This window comes from Melanerpes formicivorus, unplaced genomic scaffold (genome assembly GCF_026170545.1).
Source record: "Melanerpes formicivorus ecotype bairdi unplaced genomic scaffold, bMelFor1.0.p_v2 SCAF_4, whole genome shotgun sequence".
In the NCBI taxonomy this organism is placed as follows: domain Eukaryota; kingdom Metazoa; phylum Chordata; class Aves; order Piciformes; family Picidae; genus Melanerpes; species Melanerpes formicivorus.
The window spans coordinates 37,387,047-37,404,547 of record NW_027142356.1 but is presented as its reverse complement, the minus strand read 5'-3'; the positions used below and the strand labels follow the sequence as shown (position 1 = coordinate 37,404,547).

Genomic DNA, 17,501 nt, shown 5'->3' with positions numbered 1-17,501 from the left:
GCTGATAAGTGACTTTAGGGCACTAATTGCTGCAATGCACTGTGGTGGTTCCTTCTCCATAGGGAGTTCAGACTAGTAGTATAAGTTCTTTTCCCATCCTTTATGAACTAAAGGATTTAATCAACTGCAAAGAACATGTGGGAGCATAACAAAACAGTTAAAAGCTCTGCTGGAGTGGGTATATGTCCTTAATATTTTTGTGGTATAGTTAATTAACTGTAGAAGTCATGTTTTAATTCAGACTCATAGCTGAAGATGGCATAACAATTACTCAGTATCTTCTCATTGCCCTTACTTATTACATTAGTTGTAGTGTGTGGAAGTCTGCAAATAAAGAAGTTTAGTGTAGTGCAACAAAGGAAGGGGCACACACAAATCCTTTCTCAAAGGCAGACAGGTTGAAAGCCATTGAAGCTGATGGAAAACCAGGGATCTGTCCCCTCAGCATTATGTTACATCACAGTCAAGCAGCATGGAAATTGTGAATATAATGATCTTACTTTCATTGTCACCTTTCCTGGTGCAGTTCCCTACCCAAACTGGAGCAAGAGAAAGGCAGGATATTGGACAGGAGGAGAAAGCAAGAAATAGCACTTGCACCTGAAAGAAACCAGAAGAGAACAAGCAGAAAGACAAGTTGTAAGGGTAGAAGTGCAACAACAAATACACAGTCTCATGGTAGGAGCTGCAAATCCTTGATAAGCAATGAGATGGCACCAAAAGACACAGGGACTGGGCTGTCAACTGGAATATAAACTCATGTAGTGCCATCAGCTGAGACACTTTGCCATTAGGGGCCTCTCTGGGTGATCTCCCCAGTGATCATGCCCAGTGAATTAATCACAAGTGTGTATTTCAAAGGAAATGACCCAGAGGGATGTTACAGAACAGCTTTTCCATTGTCAAGGCATTACCCAAGAAAGCACTTGACACTCCTCTAGCACATGCTTTCTTCATGTAGCTTCAAAAACTAAATTAACTGAGGCACCTGTTCCTACTGACTCCCCAGAGTGCTTTCAGAACAAACACATGTAATGGAACTCTCCTCACAAGATGAACTGAAACCCTGCCTGTGATTGCTGTCATACACAAGGAGAGTCAGAAACAGGAATGACAGGAAGTGCTTGCAAAGACATTTACAGACTCTAAACCCATTGGAGTGAGATGTCAAGCACAGCATTCATTAGTCCTTTCCAAACCAAATACAGGACAATGTATACCACATTTTAAAATGTGCCACACACTGAGCCCCAAATGGTTTGGTTCATCAAGGGATCATTTTTGCTGCAACATTTATATTTGCTCACCTCAGATCTTCCACATTGGCAAATACCTGACAATTTCTGTTCCTCATCTCCTGTCTGTATGTTTCTGCCACTGACAGTCCTCCAGACACACTGATGTGTCCATAAAGCATAAAGTAGACCCACATGGAAATGGAGCTCAGGTCTCGAATGCAGACTAGCTAGATGAGCAGGATGCTTCACTTTGCTCCTCAGTGCAGAGCTAAATAATGCACTGAATTATGTTACAGTCCCAGTAACAGAGCCTTCATCAACCCCTGACTCTCCAGAGAAACTACATTGTCACCTGAGGTACAATACTGCTATCTTAGGTAGCTGGCACACAAGTGCCTTCACCCCCCAGATTGTAACCATATTTTTAGGGTGACTGATTAACAGATCTCTCCCTCAATTGTACACTGTCAGGCTTTGTTTCATTTTGTCATTTGCCCTCCAGTGAATTTTGTTTTCATTCCACATTCTAAACTATTTCTAAGCATGAAGAAACAAGTAGGCTTTGGGGCTTTTTTTTTCTTGCATGTCTCACTAATTTGCTCATAGAAAATCATGTATAGTAAATCAAACAGCAGCTGAGCATTTGGAAAGACTATTGATACATTAGATGCATTTCAAACATCTACTTGAGGCTAAGGCAAGCATATTTGTGTTTAGTCACAGTCATAAATGTACCTAAAAGGAGATGGGAACTCTCTCGAGCGTAGATTCCTCCTGGTACAAATTTATAAGCTGTACACCACACACAGAAGAATAATTCAAGAACATAGGCAAGCATGGCTGTGCTCATGGCTTTCCCAGGATGCTGACAGCTAACAAAGTGTCCAGCCAGCTGAGGCCACACACACATAGTAAAGACAGCAAGGACATGGCCTGCAGCAGCAGCGCTCCAGGTGTGTAAATAAAGGAGACCAGCTGAAGATGCTAAACCTGTGAAGGGATAGAAAAGAACAGAGTGAGTCACAGTCAGGTGCATTATCTGCCATCTTCTTTGTCACAGTCTGCCTGGGGGGGGGGAAAATAAAAGAGGGTCTGGGAAGTATAACTGCTTTGCAGCCATGGAACTGTGTCACGAGGACTGCAATTCCTCTTCCATTCCCCAGCACCACATTATCACAGGTAAGAAAATGTTCACTAACTCTCACGCCATGCATAGAAACAGTTGTGGTGTTTTACTTCTATTCATCAAGGTTCTGAGCATTTTAGAACCCAGTACAGCTAAAGAACTATTCTGTACTTGTTTTAAAACAGCAACCTGTCTACATCACAAATCAAATGTTCATACCCACATGACAATCTGCCCATGCATTCCTTAAAACTAACCCCTGCACCAAAAGGTAAATTATCCAGGCAAAAGACACTTTGAGTGTTGCCAACTCAAAGAATCATAGAATTGTCCAGGTCTGAAGGGACATCCCAAGGTCATCCAGTCCAACCTCCCCACAGTCAGCAGGGACATTCTCAAGTAGATCAGGTTGCCCAAGGCCTCATCGAGCCTCACCTTGAATATCTCCAGGGATGGGGCCTCAACCACCTCCCTGGGCAGCCTGTTCCAGTGTTCCACCACCCTGAGAGTGAAGAACTTCTTCCTGATAGCCAATCTCAATCTGCCCTTCTCTAGTTTGAAGCCATTGTCCCTTGTCCTGTCACCACAGGCCCTTGCAAACAGTCTCCTGTGCCTTTGTCAGGACTTCTCTGATATTTGGTTATTTTGGTTCCTTTCTAGGAGGAAGTCAGTTTGCATTAAATTTCTTGTATTCAAAGTTGTGGAAAATAACTTGAAAATGTTGGCTCTTAAGTGCTCCAAAAGAACAGATAAATAAGCAAAATAAAACATAACTCATAATTTCCTTTGCTATGTCCCACTGCATCATCAAAACATTTGTAAAGGAAGTACTGCTTTTGTCTTCTTGATATAAACACCTACAAACATTTAGCTAAGGCCAAAAAAATAAGCAGATTTATGAGGGGGTTTTAAAACAGCATTTCTATCACTAAATGTCACTCAGATGGGCCTACAAATTAAACCAAGCTGCATGCATCCATCCATGCTGAGGAGGTATGGAACATACCTCCTGAATACCTTTCCACTGCTCAAGAGCAGAATTTCCACCTAGTCTTAATTATGCCATGCTCCACAGCATATTTATACTGTCCTGCTGAAAATGGATGTCCAGATCCAGCACTTGAGCCCCTTTCCCACCACCTAAGACCTGCTGTATGTTGACTGATTCACAAATACACTGCTCCAGCAGAACCATCTTGATGTCCATACTATTTTACTGCCTGAAGATCTCAGCAACTAAGGAGACAGGAGCCAAGCTTCCCTCCAGCTGAACTGCTCATTAAATTACAAGTTATTGTGCCTCCTGAGAAATAGGGAGGCCTGTGTCATCTCCACCTCATAACCCTAGATGTACCCTTACACAATGAAGATGGTGAAAGTTGAGATGGGAACAGAGCCTCAACAGGGGTTTCTGAACAGAACACTGCTCTGTGGTGGCCTGGAGATGTGGCCTGTAACCTTCAGTCAGCTGATCAGATGTGTATAGTACAGGCAGTGACAGATTAAAAGACACTTTGATTACCAGTTGACTTTTCTGATAAGTGGTGTAGGGTCAGGGGGCCTGAGTAAAGAAGAAACAAAACTTCTGCTCAGGCTTTGCACTTACCTATAAGAAACCAGGCAAAACTAGTGACAGAAGACCAACTCCAAAATGAAAGCATCAGTCCATGAGCCAGGCCTAAGAGAACTGTACCTCTAAAATAACAGAAAGGACAAAGAAACCACCCATTAATATAATTTTATAAGCACAGTGTTGAAAAAGAAACTTCTAGCCATACAGACAAGGATGCTTGGTAACACTCTGTAATCCTTTTACTTCAAGCAGAGCTCAGTTTAAGCACAAAATAGCTTCATGTCATGTCTTGCCCTATTTTCTCTCCTTTGCTGGATGTAGAAAACATTCAGGTGAAAACAATGGCAGTTTGTCATCATGTATAAGCAAGCTGTGGTCAGCAGCAGAGGCACAACACTGCAAAAGGCAAAAAGGACTCAGGGAAAGTGGAGAGAGGAATCTAACCCAAACAGAAGTATTTGCTTCATGTCAGATGGGAGAACCTACAGCATCTGACATTGCTATCAGTCTTGGGCATCTCTTGTGTATAATAATTGCAAATAACTACCTACCTCACCTGGAACTACATGTAGCTGACTCAGAGTAACTAATCCAGTCTCTTTCTGGATTTTGGAACTCAGGTGAGCAACACAGAGCATTAAGACTAAATCCTTACTAGCCAAAACTTCCACAGCAGTATACCTTTCACTACTGCACACAGTTTTCTTTCTTTTTTTCATCTGCACACAAGGTGCAACAGTTTCTACCATCTCCTCTCTGAAGTCAACTGCTAGATTTGTTTACTGCATATAATAGATCCACTTCATTCAGAAGTCCTTCAGCCTCAGTGCTGATTTACTTTTCTTTTTCCACTGTGGCAAATTCAGGTTGTTATTGCAGAAATAAAAATCATTCTGTATTAGAAAAAAATAAGATTGCTGTAGATACAAGGTTCAAAGCAAGAATGAATGTGATAGCAAGAATGAATCCACAAGTCCCCTGTGTGAGCCCACTTTATTCTGGGGAAGGTCAGGTAGTGATAGGACTAGGGGGAATGGAATGAAGCTGGAGGTGGGGAGATTCAGGCTGGAGGTGAGGAGGAGGTTCTTCCCCATGAGAATGTTGAAGCCCTGGAATGGGTTGTCCAGGGAGGTGGTCGAGGCCCTGTCCCTGGAGGTGTTTAAGCCCAGGCTGGATGAGGCTCTGGCCAGGCTGATCTAGTGTGGGGTGTCCCTGCCCATGGCAGGGGGGTTGGAACTAGATGATCCTTGTGGTCCCTTCCAACCCTGACTGATACTATGATACTATGATACTAAGTTCTTACACAACCATCTGATTGAGTTTTAGTTTGCCATCTACTACAGCATTAGGTTTTGATTACAGTTTTGCTACTACTGCAACACCACCACCCACCCAAAAACTTACCCATATGGATTAGGATCTGGACCAGTATGTGGATGTCCACTTACTGCCCATCTAGAAACTAATGACACCTCTCCAAATATCCACAGGGTGAGGAACATGAGGCTGCCAAAAGCAATCCCTGATAAAAGCCAACGTGGGTGGGAAGCAGTCACTCTAACTGCATTACCAGTTTTGTTTGCTTCTTGTTTCCTCTTGTCTCCACCTAAAATAAGAATAGAAATATAGCTGAACAAACTGTCACATCCTATTACAAAGGGTTACTGAGAAAAAAGAAATAGCCAAGATCACAAAATCAGCAGAATAAATTACTGGCTCAGGCACAAAATGTAACTTATTTGATCATTTGTGGAAATTGATAAGACCAACAAAAAATCTCTCATCACATTCCTGGCTCTGTCAGGAAATGGCAACCTGCCCATGGCATTGTTCTTCACACTGCTGGAATTTAAATAATTAAATTGGCTTTGAAAATCAGCAGAAAAGTTACCAGAATTTGTTCAGAGGGTTCTGTTCTCTGAAACTCTAAACTCTGATAACGACAAAACCTGACACTTCCGAAGCAGCCAGAACTAAACTCCCCTCCTTCTATTCTCCTCTTTCCATGCACTTGAGATCCTCTCTCATCTAAGGAGAAAGCAGCTCCTTTAACTGCACAGACACATTGCTTTGTCACCTAGGAAGAGGACAGATTCTTTTCCTATTCTCCTGTAATAGATTCCCTTTCTGCATTATATTAATTTATGTCATGCAATGCAAGCCTACAAACAATACACATTATGGAAATGTATACCCACTTGCCCATAGATAAGGTCTCGTCTTTCAATTAATTCATTGAGGTCATACTGAGAAGGAACTTCTGAGGATTTAACATGAGCTGCCTTAAGTAACCAACCCAACCCTGTTGTCTTTCTTGGCAGTAACAACTTCACAGTTTTTAAGTGGGCTTAGCCTATGCCAGCCCCCACTGCTGTGTTCTCTGCCCAGACACTCCAAGAACTCAGGCAAATTTTGACCAGGACAACTTGTCCACTCTTCCTTTCTGTTTATTTTGTCACATCAGCTGATCCCCAGCTTTGTCCTGTCTCCCCTTCTCTGCCAAAGAATATGCACTGGTAGAGAAACTCAAAGAGCAGACGGAGTTGAGAAAACAACAGAAATGCCACAGATGTTTCATGTTGGAACGAGGATAATCCATTCTGGTTTCATTGGTTTGGGTTATGCCTTTGTTTGCATTACTGTCACATTATTGATACTGCAATTAGTTGGCAGTTCCAACACCAACTTCTACAGCTTGTATGAATTGTTATATTGATCCTGCCACATTAGGGGTTTCTGAAGTCTGTAATGCTCATGCATCAGCTCTAAAGCCAGACTGCACTGGGGAAAAAACACCAAAGAACCAAAACCCAGTGTCACACAGAGAGGTGTTTCCATAACTGCCTTCTGTGCTGTAAAATGCTTACCTGAGTAAATTCTCTCCACTGCTGCTATAAACCCAACTGTCAGGATGGCAGCATTGGCAGCTTGTGAGCTCCAGACTGGGTTTAGTGATGTGTACCAGATGCGAAGGACAAGGAGCATTATCTTGCCCAGCATGAAGCCCCATATCCTGATGAACCTGGAAGAATTGGGTTTTGAAACAGTGATGCTTTTGAGGAACAATTCTCAGGGAAAAGGAAAAAAAATATAATCAGTTACAATTCCATCAGGAAAAAAGAAAATACCTTTGCAAACTGTTTCCTGACCACCAGGTTACTGTTTGAACCAGCAAGGAGGAGGAAACCCCTGCAGCCAAGATGAACAGTCTAATAGCAGCATTTGGTGCCTGGTATGATGCTAAGCTTCCTACAAACAAACACACACACAGAGAGGTTGCTTTAATGGGCAAGAGAAATCAGGTAGCAAGGATTTCCTGTGCATGAGTTCAGTCTTGCCTGCAGTTTGGCTGGCTCCACCATTCATCTGAAAACATGTGACAATGCACATTTGTAAACAGAGCAAAGAAATGTGGGTATGGATAGAAACTGGGTAGAGATGGAAATCTGTCACAGAGACAAACTGGGTATAGATGGTGTTAGAGCAGTTAGCATTTTCAGGAAAGAAACAAAAAAAAGTATAAAGTGATCACCCAGGACTGCAGCGATTGCCTCAAATTAAATACTCATCATCAGTGACTCCATAAATAGGATATATTATGGATAAAAATCTCTGAATATACAAATGCTACTGAACAGTGCACTTACATAAGTCAAAAGCCATAAAATCATGCATGGTGACTGCTCCTTTCTAAAACAATACATGGCTTTTGTCATCATGCACCTAATTTGGCTTTTAAGCTGTGTAAGTGCACTATGGCTAAAGCCACATCCCTTTTAGAAAGGAGCAGTCACCACGCCATGCACAAGAATCAGCAGGCAATTGTCTCAGTGGGTGTGAACAAGGCTTTCTCCGGCTCAGTACCTGGTCTTGGAGTTGCTATTGACAGCCTGTCACACTCTCAGTCACCAAAATGAACTGTGCACAAGCATCTCTGCCATTTCCCAGGGCACAGTGACATTGCCTTCATCAGTAGTTTCCAACTCTCCTAGCAGGTTTCCAATTCAGGTGGCTGTGGGGTCACACAGATTTTTGCAGCTTCAATCACTGCAGCAAATTCTGGCACAGGACCAGTGGCAAATAGCAGCAGAAGCAACATAGTTTTACTACCAGCCATTTGCTAAGTGAGTATGAGTCAGACTTGAGAAGATGTTAAGCAAGGAAGGCTTGAAATGGTGCTACTGATTCTGGCAATGCATGCTAGGAATCCTCCAGCTATTTCCTCGTTCTGCTCAAGAGTAAAAGACGCAAAGCTCAGAGCAAAGATGGTAAAATGAAATCAAAGTGTGGTGAAAATGAACTTGTGCAGACTTCAGCAGAGGCTGCATGTACAATGCACACAGATTTGTCTTTCTAAACTGTGCTGAAATCTGTGACTCTGAAATCTCTTCAAATCTTTCATCACTTGTGCTAGCCAGATTAAAGCCAGCGTGGGTTTGCCTGCTTACAGCAGACACACCTTTTGCTGCTGAGCAAGTACACCCCAAGTGTAAACAGATCTATCCAAACACACAGATTTACTCTGTGTTGTCTGAAGACATGTATGCAAATAGACACTATAATGGGGGGAGTTTGTTCTTGGGTGGTGTTATGTTGTTGGTCTTTTTCAGACAGAACACAAAATCAAGCTGGACACCTGCAAACCCTCTCTCCACCGGAGAGAGTCCAACAGAGAGCTACGAGGATGATGAAGGGACTTCAGCATCTCCCCTGTGGAGAGAGACTGAGAGCCCTGGGGCTGTTTAGTCTGGAGAATAGATGGCTGAGAGGGGATCTGATCAAGGTCTATAAATATCTGAGGGGTGGGGGGCAAGATGCTCCTTTTGGTGGCGCCCAGTAATAGGACAAGGAACAATGGGTATAAGCTAGAACAGAGGAAGTTTCCACCTCAACACCAGGAGACACTTCTTTACTGTGAGGGTGATAGAGCACTGGAGCAGACTGCCCAGAGAGGTTGTGGAGTCTCCTCTTCTGGAGACGTTCAAAACCTGCTTGGATGTGTTCCTGTGTGGCCTGCCCTAGATGACCCTGCTTTGGCAGGGGGAGATTGGACTGGATGACTTCTAGAGGTCCCTTCCAACCCCTAACACAATTCCATGAAACCCACTGGCCCTGATGGGATGGACTCACAAGTGCTGAGGGAGGTGGCTGATGCTATTGCTATGCCACTCTCCATCATTTTTAAAGGTCCTGGTGAATAGGAGAGGTACCCAAGGACTGGAAGAAAGCCACTGTCAGCCCAGTCTTCAAAATGGGCAAGAAGGAAGAGCCAGGAAATTACAGGCCTGTTAGACTCGCATCCATCTCTGGGAAAGAGATGGAACAGCTCATTCTGGAGGCCATCTCTAAGCACATGGATGAGAAGAAGACTGTCTGGAGTGGTCAGAATAGATTCACATGGAGGAAATCATGCTTGACCAATTTGATAGCCTTCTGTGATGGTGTGACTGGATGGGTAAAAAAATATAATAAAGTTCTTAGAAGAAAAAACAGCCTTGGGAACTAAGCCTGCCCAAAAGAACATTTCACTCACAGCAGATCATTTTTATAACAGCCCCAAGCTGTTCTGTGACATCTTGTCCCTACCCATTGTCACAGAGACAGAGCTGCTACAGGAAAAACACCTGCTCAGTGCAACACTGAAAACATTTTTCCTATTGGGCATGACTTGCACTCATTTAAAAGCTTCTAGAAACAGAAGTGAAATGAGATTGGTCCTTCATTGTCCAGGAACGGGCTAAAACCCAAACATTAAATGAGCTTTGTCTTTAATTATGCAGTACTGGCCAAAAAACCCACCCCAACACAATGCATCCCAAAGCTTGAGAGAAAAAGAAAAAGTGTGAGCTTGGGAGAGCAAGAACTTCTTCTTCCTGCCTCTTTTCAGAATGACCTCAACTGAGAGGCAACTTGGAATGCTTATTTTTATGCCTTGATACCAGCATGGAATCTAACTCACTACAGTACATACTTACCAACCATAGCCAGTCTCAGAAGAGCCAGGATGTACTTATTGTTAGCCAGCTTCCAAAAAGGGCCAATTATCAGCAATACTGGAGAAAAGAAGGCAACAGCAAAAACTTCCAGACCTGTGAGTGCCAAAGTCTGAAGGGGGAAGTAATAAATCATCGGTGGCAATGCATGGTAAAGAGACCATGAAATGTAGCCTAAAGGAAACCAAAACACAAACACAATCCCCATCAAATATTTTCAGCAGCATAGTTTCCTGGAGATTACTTACAAATACACCATTTTATACTTCCAAATGTAGAACATCCAAAGTATCTGAAAGTAGTTCAAATAACAACAGCCACTTTCCATGAAGAAACATTTGCTATTTCAAGTCGAATAAGCACATTTTCCTGAGAGGAAAGAACTCTTTCCCCACTCAGACCCAAAGTTCCTGCTTTGATCTTCAATGACAAGTGCTCAGCCTAGGAAAGGGTTGGTGTCCAGAGGGAACAATGCTGGCTAAGTCAGTAGCCCACCGAGTCACAGGGCTCCTCAAAGACTGACCAGTGGTGAAATGAATTATTGTAGACTCAAAGAATGGACCCAAGTCAGGAAGGACTCCCCAAAGGTCATCCAGTCCAACCCCCCTCCTCCCCCTGCAGTCAGTAGGGACATCCTCAACTAGATCAGGTCACCCAGAGCCTCGCTGAGCCTCACCTTGAATATCTCCAGGGAAGGAGCCTCAACCACCTCCCTGGGCAACCTGTTCCAGTGTTCCACCAGTCTAAATCTGCCCTTCTCTAGTTTGAACCCATTGCCCCTTGTCCTGTCACCACAGGCCTTTGCAAACATCTCTCCCTATCCTTCCTGTAGCCCCCTTCAGATACTGGCAGGCTGCCATTAGCTCTCCCTGGAGCATTCCCTTCTCCAGGCTGAACTCCCCCAGCTCCCTCAGCCTGTCCTCATAGCAGAGGTGCTCCAACCCCACGGTAATTTTCGTGGCCCGCCTCTGGACCCTCTCCATCAGATCCACATCCTTCCTGTATTGAGGACTCCAGACCTGTACACAGTACTCCAGTAGTACATCGCTGTGCCCTCTCCTCTGGAAACACTTTGTCTGGACACACCAGCACTGCCCTGCGGCTGCCCACGCGTTGCACTGGAGCTGCCCCAGCGCCGGGCATGGCAGCGCCGGTGGTACAGCAGCCCGGTGACCACCCTGCGCCGGGGCTGGCAGTGCCGGGGGTACAGCCGCCCGGTGACCACCCTGCGCCGGGGCTGGCAGTGCCGGGGCTGGCAGTGCCAGGGCTGGCAGTGCCGGTGGTACAGCTGCCCGGTGACCACCCTGCGCCGGGGCTGGCAGTGCCGGGGGTACAGCCGCCCGGTGACCACCCTGTGCCCGGGGCTGGCAGCGCCGGTGGTACAGCCGCCCGGTGACCACCCTGCGCCGGGGCTGGCAGTGCCGGGGGTACAGCTGCCCGGTGACCACCCTGTGCCGGGGCTGGCAGTGCCGGGGCTGGCAGTGCCGGGGGTACAGCCGCCCGGTGACCACCCTGTGCCCGGGGCTGGCAGTGCCGGGGGTACAGCCGCCCGGTGACCACCCTGCGCCCGTGCCTTGCTCCGGGAGCAGCACAGCTCGGCTCTACAAACACCTGCACAAAGCCTCCGCTGAGACCACGCAAGAGGTCCTGGGCTGATCCCAGAGCCAAAAGGCATCCCGGTGCTGGGAGGGAGAAGGGAACCCCCAGACGAACGCTCGGCAGTGACCGCTCTTCACTCGCTGGCAGCGGAGGAGCTTTCCGCGGCAACACCTCCCTACGGACGGTGAGCCCCGCGACGCCCTGCTAGGGCAGCCCCGCGACTCCCTGCTAGAGCAGCCCCACGACTCCCTGCTAGAGCAGCCCCACGACTCCCTGCTAGGGCAGCCCCGCGACGCCCTGCTAGGGCAGCCCCGCGACTCCCTGCTAGGGCAGCCCCGCGACTCCCTGCTAGGGCTGCCCCGCGACTCCCTGCTAGAGCAGCCCCACGACTCCCTGCTAGGGCAGCCCCGCGACTCCCTGCTAGAACAGCCCCGCGACGCCCTGCTAGAACAGCCCCGCGACGCCCTGCTAGGGCAGCCCCGCGACTCCCTGCTAGGGCAGCCCCGCGACTCCCTGCTAGGGCTGCCCCGCGACACCCTGCTAGGGCTGCTCCGCTACGGCCGCCTGCCGTTCCCGGTAGAGTCCCCAGCGCTGCCGTGCCTCAGGGCCCCCCAGCAGGGCTGAAGGACCACCGGCACCGTTAACCGCCTCCCAGCGCGGCCACCGCGGCCCCTCACAGCCCGCCAAAGCCCCGTCGGGCGGCACCACCGCCACCTACCCAGGAAGCTCTCCGAGAGAACGGCCTTCCAGAGGGGAAACATCGTGCCGTGACGCTGCCCGGCTCGGCGCGGCGGGGCCTTCGCCCCTCTCTCCCGCCGCCGAGTGCCGGTGACGGACGCGGCGCCGCCGCCCGTCCCGCCTGACGGAGCCCGCCCGGCACGCGGCCGGCGGAGAGCGGCTGGCACAGCGCCGCCTGGCGGCGCGTCTGCTGCACCGGCCCTGAGCGGCGAGAGCCACTGCCCGGGGCAGGGGTGCTGCGGGACGGGGTCCTGGGGCTGCAGGCAGCGGCAGCGAGGAAACGGCGCGGTGCTGGCCTGCGGCCTTGAGGCCAGGGCTGGGTGTGAGGGACGTCTCCACACCTCCAGCGTTCAACACATTCGCCATCGCTGACAGAAGTGGTGGCCCCCTCGGGCCTCTGGCTGCGGAGGGGCGAGTTTCCTTTCGTTGCTGTGCTTTGTCTGGAGAGGGAGAGGAGTGAGGAGGCCCTGCCCGAGTCTGCAGGGCGGCGGCGGAGCAGCCTGCGCCCAGGGGGAGCCCAGGGGCTCGGTGTCTGTGCGGCCTCGCAGCGGCAGAGCCCACACTAAGCTGGCACTGCGGCGGGAGAGCATGGCGAGGTGTGAGGTGACCCTGAAGAGCTGTTCAGTTAAACCAGGGATTTCTTCATGGAGGTCAGGCAGAGTTTATGCTTCCCAGCCCTGCGACAAGGAGCGGTGAGTAGATCCCTCGCAGCTGTGATGCCAGAGGAGTGTTTGTCTGCCGCACACACCAGCAAGAAACAAAAGGGGACTAAAGGGTTGTCACTCCACGGGCTGGTGGGGAAAAGAGGAGCTGGCACGCTCAGCCCTGGGGAGACCCCACCTGGAGTACTGCCTCCAGTTCTGGAGCCCCTAGTACAAGAGGGAGCTGGAGGTGCTGGAAGGTTGTCCAGAGAAGGGCCAGGAGGATGATCAGAGGGCTGGAGCTGCTCTGCTGTGAGGACAGACTGAAGGAGTTGGGGCTGTTCAGTCTGCAGAAGAGAAGGCTCCAAGGTGACCTCATTGTGGCCTTCCAGTATCTGAAGGGGGCTACAGGAAGGCTGGGGAGGGACTGCTCAGGATCTCAGGGAGTGATAGGACTAGGGGGAATGGAATGAAGCTGGAGGTGGGGAGATTCAGGCTGGAGGGGAGGAGGAAGTTCTTCCCCATGAGAGTGGTGAAGCCCTGGAATGGGTTGTCCAGGGAGGTGGTTGGGGCCCCATCCCTGGAGGTGTTTAAGCCCAGGCTGGATGAGGCTCTGTCCAGCCTGATCTAGTGTGGGGTGTCCCTGCCCATGGCAGGGGGGTTGGGACTAGATGATCCTTGTGGTCCCTTCCAACCCTGACTGATACTATGAACTATGTGGTTGGTTAACTGTTACTACCAGGTGCTCAGGAGTGCTGTGCTCATCCTGACAAAATGCCCTTTGCTTAAGAGCAGCCTGAGGACTTCTGACAAGCAATGCTGTTTGCAAAAGCAGCAGAAAAGCATTTGGGTTGCTGAGGATCCAGGGCAGAGGCTTAAGCCACTCTATTCATTTTAGATGAAGCCCTGAGCTACAAGAACCCAGCGATGGTCACTGCTGCCAAGCTTTGGCAAAAAAGGATTACAAGAGCAAAATTCTGAATTTTAGAATTTAATTCTAAATGTGCAACCATCAACTAAAACAAAAAAAAAGGGGGGGGGGGGGAAGGGGGCATTTTTGCTGCTGGAGTGTGTTGTCTTCTTAAGTTTTATTTATCATCATACAGTGCCTTATGAAACTGTCAGATATATTTTGTCACTTGTGTTAAAACTGCTCTCCCCTTCTAAACAAACCTTGTGACTTACATTTTCCTTGCATCTATGAAACTCCAGATCCATAGGAGTAAACTACTGACCCCTGACACCTGTTGAAGATGACCTATTATTACAAATAAATTCCTGTCAGAACACTTGAGGGGCAGAGTACTAAGGAAAAGCTTGTCCCAGTAGTCTCACAATCAAGTAATTAATTTACCCTGGGTTTAATTTAACAGGGTTTGGCTAGCTACAGAAATTGTTGGATTTGGGTTGGTATTTAAAAACATAAATGTGTTTCGAATGGCCAACAAAGAAATGAGGTATTTTGATGAAAAAGTCAGCCTCTCTAGAGGAAGAAGAATGAAATTCATAGGTATAATGAAAATGGAATGGGATGGGATGGGATGGGATGGAATGGAATGGAATGGAATAGAATAGAATAGAATAGAATAGAATAGAATAGAATAGAATAGACCAGACCAGACCAGACCAGACCAGGTTGGAAAATACCTTCGAGGTCATCGAGTCCAACCTTTCACCCAACACTATCTAATCTAAAGTTCTTCCTCTTTTCTCCAAGTCCCATTTAAGTGAAGGCATCTTCATGTAAGAAAAGCCATCCCAGAATAGGCTCCAACTTCTCCTCTCACTGCAAGTGATGAGACCATTTCATCTGGCTGTGGCATGGCACAAGTGGAACTTAAAAGATGAGATGCCTGGCCAGGATAAGCCCAGAACAGGGCTGCTTTTGTAGCTGCCTGAGAGCGTGGGGCTGGCAGGATGTGTTCAGCTGATTGAAACAATTTTGCAATGCTTTTTGTAATTACAGTATCTTGCTTCAGGGTTCAGAGGTGGAGCTCCAGGAAAACTAGGCTTGACTGCAATCATGAACCTGGTGTGCTTGTCTGGCTTCCATTAAACTCATAGTGCAGTGAAAATGATGCAATTCCTGACAAATTTGGCCATTGTATTCTACATGCTCTCTCTGAGACTCTTGGTAACTACTACGTTTGGCTTCAAGTGCAACCAACTTACATTCCAGTTCACTTCACGGAGAAGCATCAGAGCACAAGGAGGGAGTTTTCAGGTGCAGTGTATTTTGAAGTGAAAACAGACATGTCTTAAATACAAGAGTCAGTGCTTACAAGACACATCATTAGACATATATGTGAAGGCCTTTCACTGTATTTCTTTATTCTTGGAGTGCCACCAGTGTAGCTGATAAAAAATTAATCACTAACATTTGATCTATGCAGGAATGCAATGATGGCAAACCAGCAAAACCAACATATCATACTACTAAAGGTGTTCCCACTCACAGAAGGAAAAAAGAAAAGAATGTCTTAATTTTAGAGTAATATTTAATCACAGAATTGTCAGGGCTGGAAGGGACCTCAAGGATCAGCCAGTTCCAACCCCCCTGCCATGGGCAGGGACACCTCACACTACAGCAGGTTGCTCACAGCCACATCCAGCCTGGCTGCAAAAACCTCCAGGGATGAGGCTTCCACCACCTCCCTGGGCAACCTGTGCCAGGCTCTCACCGCCCTCACAGTGAAGAACTTCTTCCTAACATCCAATCTCAATCTACCCATTTGTAGTTTTGCTCCATTCCCCCCAGTCCTATCACTACCTGATGCCCTAAAAAGTCTCTCTCCATCTTTCTTGTAACCCCCTTCAGATACTGGAAGGCCACAAGAAGGTCTCCTTGGAGCCTTCTCTTCTCTAGACTAAACATATTCTTAACCTAAGGCAGATATTAGATGGATAGATAGATAGATAGATAGATAGATAGATAGATAGATAGATAGATAGATAGATAGATAGATGAGTTTAACACAAAATAAATTCCAGCCCCACAATCCTGTTGGTATTGACAGGGTTAAGCCTCTCTAAAGCTAGTGACTGTAAAAAGAAATGGGGTTTTTTTGTTGTTCAAACCATGAAATAAGCACATGGAATTTAAAAGAACTGTCAGGAAACTGAGAGAAGTTGTCCTTACACACTGCCCAGTAAAGATGTGCCTCAATGGGCATAATTGAGCAGCAGAAGAATCTGCCAGAGGAGGAGAGAGGAAAAGCATTGAAGTCTGAACACAAATTGGGATTAAGAGAGTGGAAAAAGGCTGGGGTAGTGGAGTTTGCAGTTAGGCACTGGTCACAGTCCCAATGGAAACTTGAAGACTTGAGGGTCATTAGGTGCCTGTCCTGTTTGCACGACAGTGCAAAGCTTTATCATCCCCTTTATACCTGTTATGCAAAACTCTCTTTGCATATCCCTACTCCACATGAATTTATTTCTCCTTTTCTCAAGGTCACAGTGTGTTGGCTATAAGTACTGTCCATTTGTTAAACCTGGGCTGAAGTGTAGCCTCCTCTCTTGTAAATTAGCCCTAAAACACAGGACTAATTAACATTGTGGCTTGCTAAAGACCTTTTCCAGTAACATGTTCTGTGAGACGTGCTACAAGAATATTGCCCCGGCAACGTCCTTCTTCTAATAGGCTTTGGTTAATTTCAGTGTGTGTTAGAACTGGCAGGTACAATCAAGTCTGGTTCCAGGATCTAAGCACCTATCACAAAATTGATCAGGGAGTTGGAGCACCTCTGCTATGAGGAAAGGCTGAGGGAGCTGGGAGTGTTCAACCTGGAGAAGAGAAGGCTCCAGGGAGACCTAATAGTGACCTTCAAGTGCCTGAAATGGGCTACAAGAAGGATTGAGAGAGACTACTTACAAAATCCTGCAGTGACAGGATGAGGGGCAATGGCTTCAAACTAGACAAGAGCAGCTTTAGATTGGATCTTAGGAACAAGTTCTTCACCATGAGGGTAGTGGAACACAGGAACAGGTTGCCCAGGGAGGTGTTTGGGGACCCATCCCTACAGATACTCAAAGTGAGGCTTGACAGGGCTCTGGGCATCCTGATCTAACAGACCATGTCCTTGCTTACTGCAGAGGGGGTTGGAATGGATGACCTTTGGAGGACCCTTCCAACCCAAACCATTCTGTGATTCCACAGTCACCCTGTTGAAATCAACTAGTGCTTTCAGGTCTTTACTGGAGGAAAGAAATTACACATAGAGCTGTGCAGCCCAAGAGAAGAGAAAACTCTGTGATCTTTTTGCAGCCTTCTTCACACTGAGAAGTGTAAATCTTAAAGCTTGAACATCTGATAATTGTCAGTCCTTCATTTCTACTTAAAGATAGGCCAGACCAAGTGTAAAACAGAGATTAGTGTATCCAAAAATCACCCAGGACGTAGAAAACTGTCACAGAATTTCTTGTTGGGAGTGAGGGCAGTTTAATGTTTTACTCAGAAGTATGTTGACTGTTTCCTGCTGTGACTCTTGATGTCTTTTCATTCACCCTTAACTCCTACTCCCATTAGCACAAGAACGGCTACAGTGTAATTCTGTGTGAGGTTGGCTTTGTTCTGGGAGCCTCTCTTTTGAAGCA

At 47.2% G+C, this 17,501-nt stretch overlaps 1 protein-coding gene across 2 annotated transcripts in view; it reads right to left on the bottom strand.

Moving 5' to 3' along the window:
* Window positions 1-12,352, bottom strand: part of CWH43 (cell wall biogenesis 43 C-terminal homolog) — a 37,427-nt gene extending 25,075 nt beyond the window's left edge. For both annotated transcript variants that reach the window (XM_068137670.1, XM_068137671.1), the window contains exons 1-7: window positions 12,248-12,352; window positions 9,913-10,104; window positions 7,066-7,186; window positions 6,805-6,959; window positions 5,342-5,543; window positions 3,971-4,059; window positions 1,974-2,228 (exon numbers count right to left, since the gene is read on the bottom strand). In XM_068137670.1, coding sequence (XP_067993771.1) covers window positions 1,974-2,228; window positions 3,971-4,059; window positions 5,342-5,543; window positions 6,805-6,959; window positions 7,066-7,186; window positions 9,913-10,104; window positions 12,248-12,290 — 1,057 coding nt within the window. In that variant the 5' untranslated portion in view covers window positions 12,291-12,352. The remainder of the gene's footprint in view (window positions 1-1,973; window positions 2,229-3,970; window positions 4,060-5,341; window positions 5,544-6,804; window positions 6,960-7,065; window positions 7,187-9,912; window positions 10,105-12,247) is intronic.
* Window positions 12,353-17,501: the final 5,149 nt, after the last annotated feature.